We start from the raw sequence: 16,328 nt of genomic DNA, 5'->3' as shown, positions 1-16,328 counted from the left end.
GGTCTCCTAAAACAGCTGATAGGCAGGAACCAGTGCCTCAATGCTGAAGATATTGGCTAGAGAGAGGACACTGATAGTGGAGGACTTGTCTTGCCTTTGGATTTGCAGTATTTTGTGGATTCATTGCTTCTTTGGGAGCTAAAATGTTGTTTGTGTCTTTGCACATAGAAGGGTAGTTAACACTAGAGTCTTGTAGATAATTATCGGTTCAGGATTTCAGATCTTTGTCATCAAACACTCTGTTCCTCTGGAAATTCTGACAAAAATAGTGCTGATCTTGGTCATTCAAAGCAGCAAGGCTCCAGGTCTTAACACTGAGTGATCAGATCTCAGCTGAAGATGAGGTAAGAGGGCATAAAATTGACTGTATCCCCTTGATGGAGAAATGAATGGCTAATTGTCAGTCTAAAATTTCCTAATTGTGGACCCTTGTGTGTGAAGCGATTGTTACTCTGACTGAGAATTGAATAATTTTAGAATTATCAGCATAACTTGTGCATCTATTTCTCAAATTCACTATTGTGTCATTTGTACTTTACAAACCAAAGTTATTTACTTCATATAGAGTAAATTAATTGACTTTTATCTGTAATTATTTTTCTCTGTTCCTCTACTCTTCATCTTTGTGGATTATTCTTACAATTACTGCACGCAACAGTCCTTCCACCACCCCATGTATTTACTCATTCAGTAAGGGTCATCACAAAATAAAAAGTGGCCTCAGGTTTCTGCTACTTTGTGCAATTTGCTCAGGAGTTGGCCAGATCAGAATGTAGAACAAAGCAGTTTTAGATGGAAGAAAGATTTGGCATGAATTTTTATGCTGTTTTCTAAGACCTGTGGGAACAGACCCCAACTACATGGCTATTACATGTTCTTGGATTGAAGTAGCAAGCATGACAAGTTCTGCAAGTTGCACCTACTTGTAGTCATTAAACAGAATAATCAATTTTAGCTTTTTTCAGTAATGGGCATATTTAACTATTCAGCTTCCAATTTACTAAAAAAAATGACCACTGTGCCAATGAAATAACTTTGTACAATTTTGCAAAGTACCTTGCAATTGTTTTAAATCTGGTTGCTTATAGGGGGAGGACTAGACACTCTTATTTTAAAAAAAAAGTTTTTCTTTTTTGACCCTATTTGAAGCTGTCTTAAATTGGTGCAATTTTATTATCATTTAAAAAATATACTCCTTGATGTCTTTAATGTGAGGCAGGGAAGAAAATATATTGGCTCCGACATTGTCTGATTGTGCTGGCTAGTGGAAAATGTTGTGCCTGGCACTTATACAAATATGTTTAAACAGAAGTATACACACACAGCTCTGCTTTAAGGTCAGTTGTTGTCCATTGTCCTCCTCACCCACCCCCTTTTCTGTTTTGAAAGAGTGTGCTAGGCTTATTCCATAACCAGCCAGTTTTCTACTTTGTGTGGAGCATTTCTTATACTACTTATGGCAGTGTTTATTGGGACTCTCTGGATAACCTGTGTGTAAAGGAGGACTGTTGTGACTAAATCTGTGAGGGTTCAGAGAATGACTCTTCAGTTTTTACTCATGTGATTCTCATGTCACTGACCCTCAGCGGTCTTATGGAGGATGTGTCTGCCAGGACATGTGTGCTTTTTAGATTTCAGCAAGGATCATTTAGTCAAATATTCTTTGTTCTTGGTGATTCTCTGCCAGAAGAACTCTGGATTTTTGCCTGGAGCACAGTGTAGATTTATGAACGTTTACCTGAGCTATGCAGGGAAGCTCTGGATGGTTACAGTACTTAACTACAGGGAATGGGTTCTGGTCATTAACACACTGGTGGCTATGATGTGGTTCTGGTTGGTCATGTCTTTCCTTCTACTACTGTACTGAGTTGATGGCAAACTGCAAAGGACGCAATGGGCTTCTGCCATGGCCCTGACTCTCCAACTTCGGAATTGGCAGTTAGCAGTCATGCCTTCAATGATTTCATGATTACAAGTCTGTGTTTCAACTCTATGGGAATGACTGTATTGTGATGGTCCTCCTAGACAGTGGATAGTGTACGTTTGCAATGGTTTCCTTCAGCCAGCTGCACTGCCTGAATTATGGTAGCTCCTGTTCATGGTTATTATTCTAATGTTGCTTATGTTAAGTTTTTATTATTTTTGAATTGGAGCATGTTTGTTCTATGCATTGATGCAGTCTGAAGGGGATGTTTGTTTTCTCCAGTGATAAATCAAAATCAACTAAATGACTTCTATTTTGTTCTTAAGGTTTGAGCAGACTTCTGTCTCTGTGTCTGTGTCGTGGGAAAATCAAACTGTTTTTCTTTTTTATTGACAGACTGGTATTCAATTGACACTGCTGTTCCTCGATTTGCATTTGTAGCATTTTCTACAATATGAAATGGCCATTACTGTTAATTATACTCCTTTTCTGGTTCTTACAACTGTGTGTGTGTGTGTGACAACATTTTACTTGTTGACTCATTCCGTCCCTTTTCCTGTCTTGATTGCAAAGCGAACAAGTGCAACAACATTTTTCCTGAGATTGTTACGCACTTGATGCAATTACAGATACCAACTTCTGTGAACAACCAAAATTTTATTAAACACAGTACAGTACAAGCTTTCTGGAGAAACCCATCACAATGCTTGCAAAGCCATGTCAAGGGATCTTTCTGAACAAAGGAAACAGTCCTTCCTTTATACAAAATCTTGACATCACACTCAGTGATGCCCACAAGACAATCCCACAGTCACATGCCTCTGAAGACACAGTGCAGTGACATCATTTCCAGAAATAATATAATGTAAATCATCCCTTAATGGTCAAATCTGTTGTGAATCTTTTTTTTTAAACTACAGAGAGTAGTCAAAATTCCACCTGCAATGTTCTTATGATTTTGAATAGGATGATGATGCAATTCTTTTACTCTGAATAACTAGGAAATGGACCTGAATGGCAAGGGATAGCAATGTGAATTCCTTACAATCTACATGTAAGTCAAAGGCATCCCACCCTAACCTCGGGACTTCCAATTTCCTGCAGGTCAGCAGAGCAAATTAACCCTTTAATGTCTCATTGGACAATTAAACAAATAACAAAAGGTGGAGGTTCCACAAATGCCCCTATCCCCAAGAGTGGGGGATCCCACAGCTTAATGCAAAAACATGAGGCTGACATATTTACCTTGACCTTCAGCCAAAAAATGCTGAGTAGGTGATCCATCTTGACCTCGCCCTCCTGTTGTGCCCAAAAGCCAATCTTGAACCAGTTTGATTTCAGATCATATCAAGAAATGACTGAAGATTCTGGGTAGTGCAAAAGCTTTGAGCCCTGACAACATTTCAGCATTAGCACTGAAGACCTGTGCTCCAGAACCAGCTATGTCCCTACCCAAGTTGTTCCAGTACAGCTACAGAACTGACATCTACCTGATGACAATAAAGAGAGTTGACCAAGTATAATCTGTGCACGTGAAACAGGATTAATCCAACCTTGACAGTGATCAATCATCTCGGCCCCAGGGCATCATTTCAGGAACAGAGGGTTCTTGGTGTTCAAGTATATAAATCCCTCAAAGTTGCCACCCAAGTGGGTAGGGTTGTAAAGAAAGCATATGGTGTTTTGGCTTTCATTAACGGGGGATCAAGTTTAAGAGCTGTGAGGCTTTGCTACAGCTCTGCAAGTCCCTAGTGAGACAACACTTAGAATATTGTGTCCAGTTCTGGTCGACCTACTATAGGAAAGATAGAGGCTTTGGAGAGGGTGCAAAGAAGGTTTACCAGGATGCTGCCTGGACTTGGAGGGCTTGCCTTATGAAAAGAGGTTGACTAAGCTCGGACTTTTCTTTCTGGAGAGAAGGAAGAAGAGAGGTGACCTGATCGAGGTATACAAGGTAATGAGAGGCATGGATAGAGTCAATAGCCAGAGACTTTTTCCCAGGGCAGAATTGACTGGCACGAGGGATCATTCTTTTAAGATATTACAAGAAAGGTATAAAGGGGATGTCAGAGGAAGGTTACGCTGAATGCATTGCCAGTAGTGGTGGTGGAAGCAGAGTCATTAGGGACATTTAAGCAACTGCTGGACGTGCATATGGATAGCAGTGAATTGAGGGGTGCTTGGTTGTTATTTTATTTTACATTAGGATACATCGTGGGCCAAAGGGCCTGTTTCGTGCTGTACTTTTCTATGTACTATTTCTATTTGTGGGAGATTACAGGGAACAAATTTGTGACTGCAGATTTTACATTATAGCAATTAACTTAATTGACTGGAAATGTGAGAGATGTGATTGTTGTGGCCATGTGCTATATAATTGCAAATCTTTTTTGCAATAAACAACACCTAAGACAATTCCCACTCATTTTTGCATTGCACCAGTGATTAAAGGGTTTGCCTGTTGACTGGAGGGTTTTTATAAGGAAAGGTTGGATAGCCTGGGATTATTTCAGTGGAGGATAAGAGATTGAGGGATGACCTCAGGTTTATAATATGATGAGGGGTATGGACAAGATGAATGGCAGGTGTCTTTTCCCTTGGATGGGGGATTCAAAACTAGAGGGCATATTTTTGAGACGGGGGGGTAAGATTTTAAAAAAACACAAGAGACTTTTTTTTAATGTAGAGTGGTCCATGTGTGGAATGAATTTCCAGAGGAAGTGGTGGATGCTGGTACAGTTAGAAAGCTTAAAAAACATTTGGGTAGGTACACTAGTAAGAACGGTGTTTAAGGGATATGGCTAAGCGCAGGGAGGTGGGACTAGTTTAGTTTGGGATTATGGTTGGCATGGATTGGTTGGACCAAAGGGTCATACAACATGGAAACATACCCAATGCTGCACCTAATTTGAATATGTTTGGAAAATGTTAACCATAAGTCACTGTGATTGTCTGAAAATATGAAAGGAATTATGTGGATGAAAATGTTTCTGTTCTACAAGAAGTCATCTGAGACTTGGTATTTCTGTTTGGTTATTTTGTATAAAATATTTATTGGGGTGGGAAGGAAATTAGAAAGGCAGCGAGAATGTTCTAAATGGGTGTAGACCCCTGGGTTAGGGAATTGAATTCCTGACATGAATGTGCACTTGTTAGTGTGTGCATGTCAGTCTTGGTTGAGGACAGAATGGCGATTGGCTATAATGTGATATTATAGATTTTCCATTAAGGATTACCCAAAAATGTGGACCTTTTTTGTAATGAGACAACAGAGGGTAATTGCTAGCACTGAGTGTGTGGCTAGAGTAGGACCCACTGTTCAGAAGGAAGAGCCAAGTTGGCAAGGGAAAAGCTACAAAAAGATTAGATTAGAAAGACAGAATAATTTTAGTTGCAAATTCTAACTTCCCTAATAAAGTACTAAAATATTGTAAAACAATTTTATTTTGTGAAGCATTGGAGATGACTTGTTTTGCTGCTGATAGTTTTCATTTAAGATACTTCTTAACGTGTTGCATTTTTTTCTTTCAGAACAAGCAACAGATGGCTCTTTGCAGACAGAGGATTGGGGCCTCAACATGGAAATATGTGATATCATTAATGAGACTGAGGAGGGGTGAGTAATATTATAAATTGAGCTACGATACAACAGGTGAACTTAAAGTGACAATGTAATATTGCTTGCAGAACTGTTGTTCTCTTGTGGAGGACAGTAGCGAAACATTTGTTGGACTTGATGGTTTGGATGTGGAGTATGTTGCTAGAAACTCTTGCAATAGCGATAATTATGCTTATAGTTAGAAAGAAAATACTAGGGTTTAATACAAGGAATGTTGCTTTTCATGTTTAAGTTAATGACCTACACTTTTGACACAAAGTTTAGTGTTATGAAGTGTGAGGCTTGTGATAGACTTCAAAAGGCTATTCTTTGATGGAATGAACAGATTTGTAATTAAGAAAATTTAATGTGGAAAAGTGTGAAATGATTCATTTTGGTAGGAAGAACAAAGATGGTGCTATTTTACAACATTAATGTAGGAGCAGACCGATTTGGCATATACATACACAAAGGTTAAAGATTGCTTGGTAGGTTGAAAAAGTGGTTAAAAAGGCATATTGGGTCTGTATAAATGGAAGAAATACAGTGAAATAGCAAGGAAATTTTAGTGATTTTTAGTTTTAACAACTGGGGTATTGTGTTCAGTGCAGGCACCGCACTTGAAATATGGGTAACTTATTCCCAGTGGCAGAAGTGCAAATTGATGCAAGATGAATTTTTTAAAAACTATGTAACGGGTTACAGACTCTGGTGAGGTAGATTCATTTTTGATTTTAAAAAAGGAATTCGATAATTATTTGAAGAGTAATTTGCAAACTTATAATAGAAGATGGGGGAAGGGAGTGGGGTTATCTGAGTTGCTGTTACAGAGAGAGCCAACATAGACACCATGGTACTGAACAGAGTCATTCGGTCTGGAACCATTCTCTAATTCCACGATTCCTTTCTCTCTCAAATATTTACTTTACTTTGATTACACTTATGCTATTTACCTCAACTACTGTATAATAGTGAATTAAACTCTGTGTTAAGATGTTTCTCCCAAATGGCTTATGAAATGTATTAGAGACTATTTATGTCTCCTTCAACATCTTTCCATATATTCTATTATACCCCTTAAGTAATTATAAAGACTGCTGTTAGGGAACCTGCAAATTCCCTTCCAAACCTGACCACATCCTGACTCAAAGCTATATTGTCATTTCTTCACTATTAGTTGATCACAATTCTGGAACTCTCTCCAAAACAGTACTGTAGTGTGCTTGTACCAGATAGACTGTTCAGCAACACTTTCTTCAGGGCAATTGGAGATGGACAAAAAAATTACAGCCGAAGCAGTGCCGATAATGTCTCAATTTTGCTTTTAAAAGTAAACTCTCTGCTTTATCTGAGAGTAGCCTGCAATCTGTTCAGTGCTTCCTGACAATTATAACTTCCCATATCAGCTATAAATAGAGTTACAGAGATATACTGCACAGAAAAAGAACCTTTTGGTCCAACTCCTCCATGCTAACCAGATATCCTACATCAATCTAGTCCAATTTGCCAGCCCCATATCCCTCTAAACCCTTCCTATTCAATCCATATGCCTTTTGAAATGCCGTAATTATACGAGCCTTAATCACTTCCTCTGGCAGTTCATTCCATCTGTGCAGCACCCTCTGAAACGTTTGTGCCCCTTTGGTATCTTTTAAATCTTTCCCCTTTCACCTAAAACCCAAGCCCTCTAGTTTTGGACTCCCCTACATATAGAACATAGAACATTAGACTCTGGGGGAGAAACCTTGACTTTTCACCCTATCCATGCCCCTCAAGCATGAACTGAATGAATGAATTGAATTAATTAGCTTTATTGTCACATGTACTCATTTGATTACAGTGAAAAGTTCATAAGTTGTGACTTAAAGCACCATCTTAGATACAAAGGTACCTAGGTACAGCTTCAGTTACAGATTACTTACAGGGCAACAATATCACCAACACCCGGCACCATCTTAGGTACAAAGTTTAGAAAACAAGAAACAAGTTAAAAGACAAACATCACAGTCTCACTGCAAGGCCTCTCTGCAGCAGACAATGAAGTGAGCCTCCATGTGGTCTGTCATGGACTGCTGCCGCCACGTTCCATCCCTGGCTGCTGGTTGCTATCATCCCCGCTCTGTGCCACTGGTCATGATTTTATAAACTTCCATAAGGTTATTCCTCAGCCTTCGCTCCAGGGAAAATAAATACAGCCTATTCATCCTTTGCCCATCGCTCAAATGTTCCAACCCTTGCAACATCCTTGTAAATCTTTTCCAAACCCTTTCACGTTTCAGCTACATCCTATAGCAGGAAGACCAGAATTGAACACACTATTTCAGAACTGACCTAACCAATGTCCTGTACAGCCCCAATGTGACATCCTAGCTCCTATACTCATTGCGCTGACCAATAATGACAAGCATACCAAACAACAACTTTGCCACCCTGTCTACCTGCAACTCCACTTTTAAGGAATAAAAAAGTATGAACCTGCACTCCAAGGTTTCTTTGTTCAGCAATGCTCCCCAGGACCTTACCATTAAATGTATAAGTCCTGCCCTGAATTACCCTACCAAAATATAGCGCAACTCATTTATCTAAATTAAACTCCATCTGCTACTCCTCAGTCCATTGGCCCATCGGATCAAGGTCCCATCTACTTTTCGGTAATTTTTTTTGCTGTCCACTCTACCAACTATTTTGATGTCATCTGCAAACTTACCACCCGTGACTCCTATGTTTACATCCAAATTATTTCTATAAACGACAAAAAGCAGTGGACCCAGCACTGATCCTTGTGGTACACCTGTAGTCACAGGCCTTCAATCTGAAAAGCAACCCTCTTCCACCACCCTCTGACTCCTACCTTTGAGCCAATTTTGCATCCAAATGGCTAGTTCTCTCTGTATTCCATGTGATATAACTTTGTTAACCAGTCTGCCATGCAGAACCTTATTGAATGCCTTACTGAAATCAATATAGACAATGTCTCCTGCGCTGCCTTCTTCAGTCCTCTTCGTTACTTCTTCAAAAAATCAAGTTATTGAGACAAGACTTCCCACGCACAAAGCCATGTTGACTATCCCTAGTGGCAGGTCCATAATACAATTCCAATAAGGTGATCATCCTTTTCTTATTTCTCAGTTTCACCCAAACGACTTCACTGGACACAATCCACGGAATATCCTCTATAAGTACAGCTGTAATGTTACCCCTAATCAAATACGCCACTCCCAGCCGCCTCCCCCCGTCATTTTCTATTCTTCCTATAATATGGAACATTAAGCTGCCAGTGCTGTCCATCCCTGAGCCACGTCTCTGTAACAGTAATGAAATCCCAGTCCCATGTTCCCAACCATGCCCTAAGCTCATCTGCCTTGTCAGGCCTCTTGCATTTGAAATAAATGCAGTTTCAGTCCTACCTCATTTTCTGCTTTGCTCCTGCCTGCCTTAATTGTTTGGCTTGCTACTTTTCCCAAGTGCACCAGCCTCAGACTGATCAATTTTCTCGCTATCATTGAGGGTCACCAACACCACCACCACCACCAACCAACCTCCTCCCCAAAAACTAGCTTCAATCTTCTTAGGTGTCTCGAGCAAATCTCCCTTCCAATTCATGTGCAGCCCGTCCCTCTTATACTTGTCAATTATTCCCTAGAAGACGTTCCAATGATCCAGAAGTGTGAATCCCTCTCCCCTGCACCAACACCTCAGTCACGCATTCATCTACTGTATCCTGCTTTTCCTACTCTCATTAGTTTGTGGCACTGGGAGTAATCCAGACATTACTACTCTTGAGGACCTGCTTTTTAACATCCTGCCTAATTTCCTATATTATCTCCTCAGACCTTTTCCTTTCCTGTGTTGTTGGTTCCATTATGTATAACGACCTCTTGCCAGTTACTTTCACCTTGGAGAATATTTTGCACCCTCTCCAAGACTTCCTTGACCCCGGCTGCCTGGAGGCAACACACCATTTTGGTATGTCGTTGCCAGCCACAGAAACATCTGTCTGTTCCTCTGACTAAAGAGTCCCTATTGATTGTTTGGAATCTGGCATACCCCTTGAAACAGTAGAGCTAGTCTCAGTACTAGAAACTTAACTGTCAGTGCTACATTCCCCTGAGACACCATCACCCCCTACATTTTCCAAAACAGCATACTTGTTTGAGATGGAGATAGCCACAGGAGACAACTGCACTACCTGCCTATCTCTCCTACCTTTTCTACACTCTGTGGTTTTCTACCTTCCTGAAACTTCCATTCATCACACCCTCTGGCTCCTATAAATTTCTCATTGCCTCCAGCTGCAGCTCTAACCTTAACTATGCAATCCTGTAGGATTTGCAACCAAACACTTTTCCTGCCAACACAATCATCAGGAACATTGAAATTCTCCCTAATCTCCCACATCCGATAGAAAGAGCTCATCAGTCTCTATAAAGGCCATCTTTGTACCTTAACAATCTACAGATCCAGAAATTAACAAGTCTTGCTGCTTTAAAAACACTGTAGGATAACTTGGTACCTATGTTTATATGTTTAAAAAAAATTAATCTGGAGACATATCTCAATAAAGCATAAACCAAAAAAGCCATGCTACTCACTATTGGAGATTTAGAAAAAAAATTTAAGGCTAGACTTAAGACAAAAGACAGCTGTTCCCATGCTATGAGCAGCTCCCATTACTGAGGTTTCTCCCAAGTCAGCTGTGAATTCCACTGTTTGTTTATCTTTTGTCGACCTAACTGGGATGCTTGTAAGTTGGGCGGCACGGTGGTACAGTGGTTAGCACTGCTGCCTCACAGCGCCAGAGACCCGGGTTCAATTCCCGCCTTAGGCGACTCTCTGTGTGGAGTTTGCACATTCTCCCCGTGTCTGTGTGGGTTTCCTCTGGGTGCTCCGGTTTCCTCCCACAATCCAAAAATGAGCAGGTCAGGTGAATTGGCCATGCTAAATTGCCTGTAGTGTTAGGTGAAGGGGTAAATGTAGGAGAATGGGTCTGGGTGGGTTACGCTTCAGCGGGTCGGTATGGACTTGTTGGGCCGAAGTGCCTGTTTTCACACTGTAAGTAATCTAATCTAATCTTAAAAAAAAAGTACACAGCACGGGCAGTCAGTTGTTAAAGTTCACTGCCTGGTGAATCAGCTGTGCAAGTTCACTGCTTTTTGTTTTCACATCCCCGCTCTCCCTCTTTCCTCCAGTTTTAAAGTACCATTTTTTGATTTTTTTTTTCCAAAGTTCCAAAACAATGCAGCAGCTTATAAAACAGTCATTCCTGCTCCAAGAAATAGAGGAAATCAGCTCCAACACTGAACAAAGAACAAAGAAAATTTACAACCCAGGAACAGGCCCGTCAGCCCTCCAAGCCTGAGCCGATCCAAATGTACTGTCTAAATCTGTCGGTCAATTCCTAAGCATCTGTATCCCTCTACTCCCCACCTACTCATGCACTTATCCAGGCGCATCTTAAATGAATCTACAGTGCCTGCCTCTACCAACTCTGCTGGCAACACATTCCAAACGCCCACACCCTCTGTGTGAAGTACTTGGCGCGTGTATCCCCCTTAAACTTTAGACAGGGTGGATAGAGACCAGCTTTTTCCCAGAGTGAGAAACCTCAAAAAAAAGCAGCTCTTGCAGCCACAAATTTCCCCCATTCTTCATCTTGGATTGTTAATCCTTATTCAGTGTCTCTCTACCCAATTAGAGATCGGAATATTCTCACTTTTGCAAGTCATCAAATTTTGGTTTGATAGAAGTTAAACGTGACGTCTCTGTTTTGATATCTGTTACTCAAGGAATAAACCTACGACTTTGGCATTTTTATAGCAACATTAACCTGCGTATGTGAATCTGTTCCTCTCTCCCAGTTAAACTATATTTTGAGGAAGTATGTGATCATTTCTTGTACCAAAGTTCACCACCTTGCATTTAACATTTCCTCATCCATTCTGTGTGCCTGTAAATGCTTTGTATTTCTTTGCAGCCTTACATGCCAACTATATCCCCTCACTTTTGTTACCTTTAAATTTCTGTGTTGTGCTTCTGACACACAAATGGCAATCATTTCCGTGAATAGTGACCAGCAGTGATCTCAGAATTTGATCCCCACAGACCATTATTTCACATCTTTTTCTGCCTGTCTGAATAACTACTTCTTAACCCCTACTCCATTTTTAGTGTTGTAGCCAGCTTGCTATCCATTCTTTCTCTTGCTCCTTGAATCTATTTTGCAGTATCTTATTTTGAAAATTCAAGTACATCATATCTGGTGTATTGCTCATGTCTGATCTTTGTTCCTTTGAAAAATTTATTCAAGTTAGTCAAGGTTGATCTCGGATTTTTTAAAATCTGTGCCTCTTGTATTATTTTGATTTATTCATTGTTTACTTTTCTATCCTTAGTGAATTAATTTTTATGCTGCTGAATTAAGCTAACTAGTCTGCTGTTCGCTGGATTTAGCTGTTTTATTTTTGTAAATGCAGATGTGATCCATCTGGATTTCGGGTTTTATCCTTAAATTTATTTTTATCAGTATCCCCTGTCTTTTTATCTTAATACATATATATTTTTCTAATGCCCAGTTGGTTGCTGTACTGCATAAGTATTGGAGTAAATCAAGCAGTTCGTGAGATTTTACTTGGATTACCTGTGATTTTATTGAGAGTATCTCAACAATGCTATCCCAATTCTGATTTTACATTTCTTCACTTTTCTTAAGAATACTTTACTATGTAGTTTTATAGTTGATCATTTACTTTGAGTTTCCCTTTGTTTTTCTAATTGACGTATTTCCAAATGTGTCATCACTTTAGTATATGTATGTTATTTTCTTTTATCTCTCTATTCATTTGTAATGTTTCATTATTGAGTTGTTTTTGTTCTGAGCGAAATATTTTTCATGCAATGTTTGAGCAACTTTTAAAAATATTTGTTACACTGTTTAACAGACTAAAAGGTAGCAGGTAATGATTTGGGCAGCAAAGGATTTTCAGACATTTCAGTTCCATTGGAAATCTATATATTTTTTCACTTGCATGAGGTCACTCTGTCTTGCCCTCTGTCTCTCCTCTTCTCACCTGCCTGCCCTCTGGTATGCCTGCTCGACTGGCCTCTTGTTTCTCTCTCTCCACAAGCCACTGGGCAAGAATCCTTTTTTAAAACTTCACAAATTTTCACTTCATTTTAAAACAAAAAAATTCATGGGATGAGGGTGCAGTTGGCTGGGCCAGCATTTAATACTATTACTAAATTGTTTACAGTCAGCCTCATGGCTGTAGGTCTGTAATCACATGTAGGTCAAACCAGGTATGAGTGGCAGTTTCTTTGCTTGAAGGACTTTAGTGAACCAAATGGGTTTTCTAACAATCGACAGTTGTTTCATGGTCATCACTTGGCTCTTAATTCCAGGTTAGTTTATTGTGGGCAGCATGGTGGCTCAGTGGCTAGCATTGCTGCCTCACAGCACCAGGGACCCGGGTTCGATTCCAGCGTCTGGCAACTGTGAATTTGCACATTCTCCCAGTGTCTGCGTGAGTTTCCTGGAGGTGATCTGGTTTGCTCCCACGTTCTAAAGATGTGCCGGTTCGGAGAATGGGCCATGCAAAATTGCCCATAGTGTTCAGGGATATGTAGGTTAGGTGCATTAGTCAGGGGAAATATAGAATAATTGGGTAGGGAAGTGTGTATGAGTGGGATGCTCTTTGGAGGGCGGGTGTGGACTTGTTGGACCAAAAGGCCTGTTTCCACACTGTAGGGATTCTATAAATTCAAATCCCATCATTTTTCTGTGGCAGGATTCAAACCTGGGTCCCCAGAACATCACTGTCTTAATGGTCTAGGGATAATATAATCACCTCCCAGTGCTATTTATTAACTTTTTGTTGTGTAGATTCACGATCCGCTTATACAGTGCTAGAGGAAGCCATTATAGCATGTAGAATCATACAGCACGGAAACAGACCCTTCAGGCAAATTCATCCATACTGACCAAGTTTCCCAAACTAAACTAATCCTACTTGCCTGTATTTGGCCTCTCTCTCCCTCTAAACTTTTCGTATTCATGTACCTATCTAAATGTCTTTTAAATGTTGTAACTGTACCTGCATCTATCACTTCCTCTGGCAGATCATTCCACATACAAACCATCTACTGTGTGGAAAAGGTAGCCCCTCAGGTCCCAATTAAATTTTTCTCCTCTCACCTTAAAAATATGTTCCCTAGTTTTGAATTCCCCAACATGAGGGAAAAGGCCTTTGCTACTCACTTTGTCTATGCCCCTCATGATTTTATAAACCTCTATAAGGTCCCCCCCCCGCAACCTCCCCTGTTCCAGTGGGGGGGGAGAAGAAAAGTCCCAATTTATCCAAACCTTCCAGTCCCAGCAACATTCTGATAGATCTTTTTTGAGCCGCTTCCAATTTATTAATATCTTTTCTAAAGCAGGGTGACCAGAACTGTGCACTGTATTCCAGAAGGAGCCTCACCAACATCTTGTACAACATTAACATGATTTTTCAACTCCTATATTTGATCTGAGCAATGGAGGCAAGGGTGCTAAATGCTTCCTTAACTGTTTGTCTACCTGTGACGTGACTTTCAAAGAACTATGTACCTAAACCCCCAACATTGCTCAGGGTCCTACCATTCACTGTATAAGTCCTGCCGTTATTGGCTTTACCAAAATACAATACCTCACATTTGTCCAAACTCAATTCTGTCTGCCACTCCTCTGCCCAATTACTTAATTGATCAAGATGCTTTTGTAATCTCAGAACTTTCCTTACTACTGACTATGTCACTAATTTTGGTGTCATGTGCAAACTTACTAGCCGTTCCTCCTAAATTCTCATCCAAATGGTTTATATAAATGATAAACAGCACCAGATCTAGCACCGATCCCTGTGGAACGCGATTGGTCACAGGCTTCCAGTCCAAAAAAAAAACAATCCACCCCACCAACATCCACTGTCTCCTACTGAAGCCAATTTTGTATCCAATTGACAAGCTTTCCCTGAATCCCAAGAGATCCAACTTTACTAATCAGTCTACCATGCAGAACCTTGTCAAAGACTTTGTTGAAGTTTATTAGACCATGTGCAATGCACTGCCCTCATCAATCCTTTTGGTTGCATCCTCAAAAGATTCAATCAATCTGGGCTGCAGAATTGTCCTTCCAGGATTTCATTATTGAATCTGTGATATCCAACCTTCAGCTATCTATTACCACCTGTACCAGTTGTGTTTTACCCTTCGGACTCAATACATCATTTAAATATCCTCTTTCTGTTGGCAGAGTAGGCGCATTTACTGCAGGTTCAATTCCTTGGCCTCACATTGGTTCTTGTCCTGCCTCTTACCAAATACTGAATAATTTTCACATGCACTTGAGGGGCCAGGTACAACTCAGTGAGCAACACTTGTTCTGGAGATGTTCTGATTTACGTTGAAGGGGAAAACTTTATTTCCAGCTGATATTCTACATCTATTCCTTAATTTTATTCCAGTCCATTTTCCCTGAATACATGTCAACCCCTCGAAATAATAATCTGTTTTTCGATTGCGTGTTTTGGCTTTTGTCTTTCTATGTCAATGTTTTTGTCGTTATCTTAAATTTTAATATATTATCATTACTTTTGCCGAGTTACACCTCATCCTTATTTGTCTTGTCTGTTGTGGTTCATTTCCCATTTCTATATTCAGCAACGGTTTTTCTGTTGGGTCTCTTGCATACTAAGTAAGAAATTAAGCACTGTTTTAAAAAAAAGTTGTTTTTTTTCCCCTTTCACTACCTCTTGCCAGATTATTTAGTGGGTATCGAAATCTTCTGTCATGATTGGCATTTATTTATTTCATAGTGCCTACAGTTGAGGCCCTTTTTTTTATTTTGCTGCCATTTTGTTCTGGTTGACTGATACAGAAACTCTTCTATCAGCCATATTTTAGTGAATCGCTCTTTTGCCTATTGGAAGGTTGTGATTCAAGTCCCACTTCACGATTTGATTCCACCTTGTTTTTTGTGTTCACGGGAGTATTGCATTGTTGGATGAGACTTTGAACCACACACTGTCTCCCTTTCATATGGGTGTAAAAGATTTGATTTTTAAATGAAAATGGCATATTATCCTGACTGATATGTATCCTCAATTAACCCCTCAAAAGCAGGTTGCCAGGTCATTGCTACATTTGATTGTAGGAGCTTGCTATGTGCAATCTTAGTGTCCTGCTTTCTCTGTCGCCACGGTTACTACACTTTGTGAAAGCCATTTATAAATGCAGGTCATTTTTCTTCGTCCCCTTTTAGTTCTTTTTCTTTTTCTAAATATATTAAATACTGCATTTTTTAAACTTCTAACTTTTTTAAATGGAATCAATTTCCAAAATTCTTTTAATTTCTGGTTCCTTGCTACTGATTTTTACCCCAGTGCTTCATTTTTATTTAAGATGCTAGGTATGTTGCTGAACACAACTTAATTCATTGATCGCTCTTATATTTTCTTTGGTTTACACTTGTGTTCTAAAACATTTATCCATTTCTTGAGTTTTGTGTTACTCATTCCTTTCCTTGATCTCAGCTTTACTTTCACTTCCTGAAAATAAAAAGAAAATAGAAGTTTAGCTTTTTCAGTTTTCACCAGACATATTTCTCTCTCTTTTCTCTTTTATTTTACCCTCTCTCACTTTTCTTTTCTCTCTCTTTTCTCTCAGCTTTACTTTCACTTCCTGAAAATAAAAAGAAAATAGAAGTTTAGCTTTTTCAGTTTTCACCAGACATATTTCTCTCTCTTTTCTCTTTTATTTTACCCTCTCTCACTTTTC

General features: G+C 39.7%; 1 protein-coding gene across 6 annotated transcripts in view; it reads left to right on the top strand.

The window, feature by feature from the left end:
* tom1 (target of myb1 membrane trafficking protein) overlaps positions 1-16,328 on the top strand; it is a 111,131-nt gene that overhangs the window by 12,581 nt on the left and 82,222 nt on the right. For all 6 annotated transcript variants that reach the window (XM_043679949.1, XM_043679947.1, XM_043679946.1 and 3 more), the window contains one exon: positions 5,456-5,540. In XM_043679949.1, coding sequence (XP_043535884.1) covers positions 5,456-5,540 — 85 coding nt within the window. The remainder of the gene's footprint in view (positions 1-5,455; positions 5,541-16,328) is intronic.

This window comes from Chiloscyllium plagiosum, chromosome 39, assembly GCF_004010195.1.
Source record: "Chiloscyllium plagiosum isolate BGI_BamShark_2017 chromosome 39, ASM401019v2, whole genome shotgun sequence".
Lineage (NCBI taxonomy): Eukaryota > Metazoa > Chordata > Chondrichthyes > Orectolobiformes > Hemiscylliidae > Chiloscyllium > Chiloscyllium plagiosum.
Note: the sequence above shows the minus strand (reverse complement) of the source record. Positions and strands in the feature narration are given on the sequence as shown.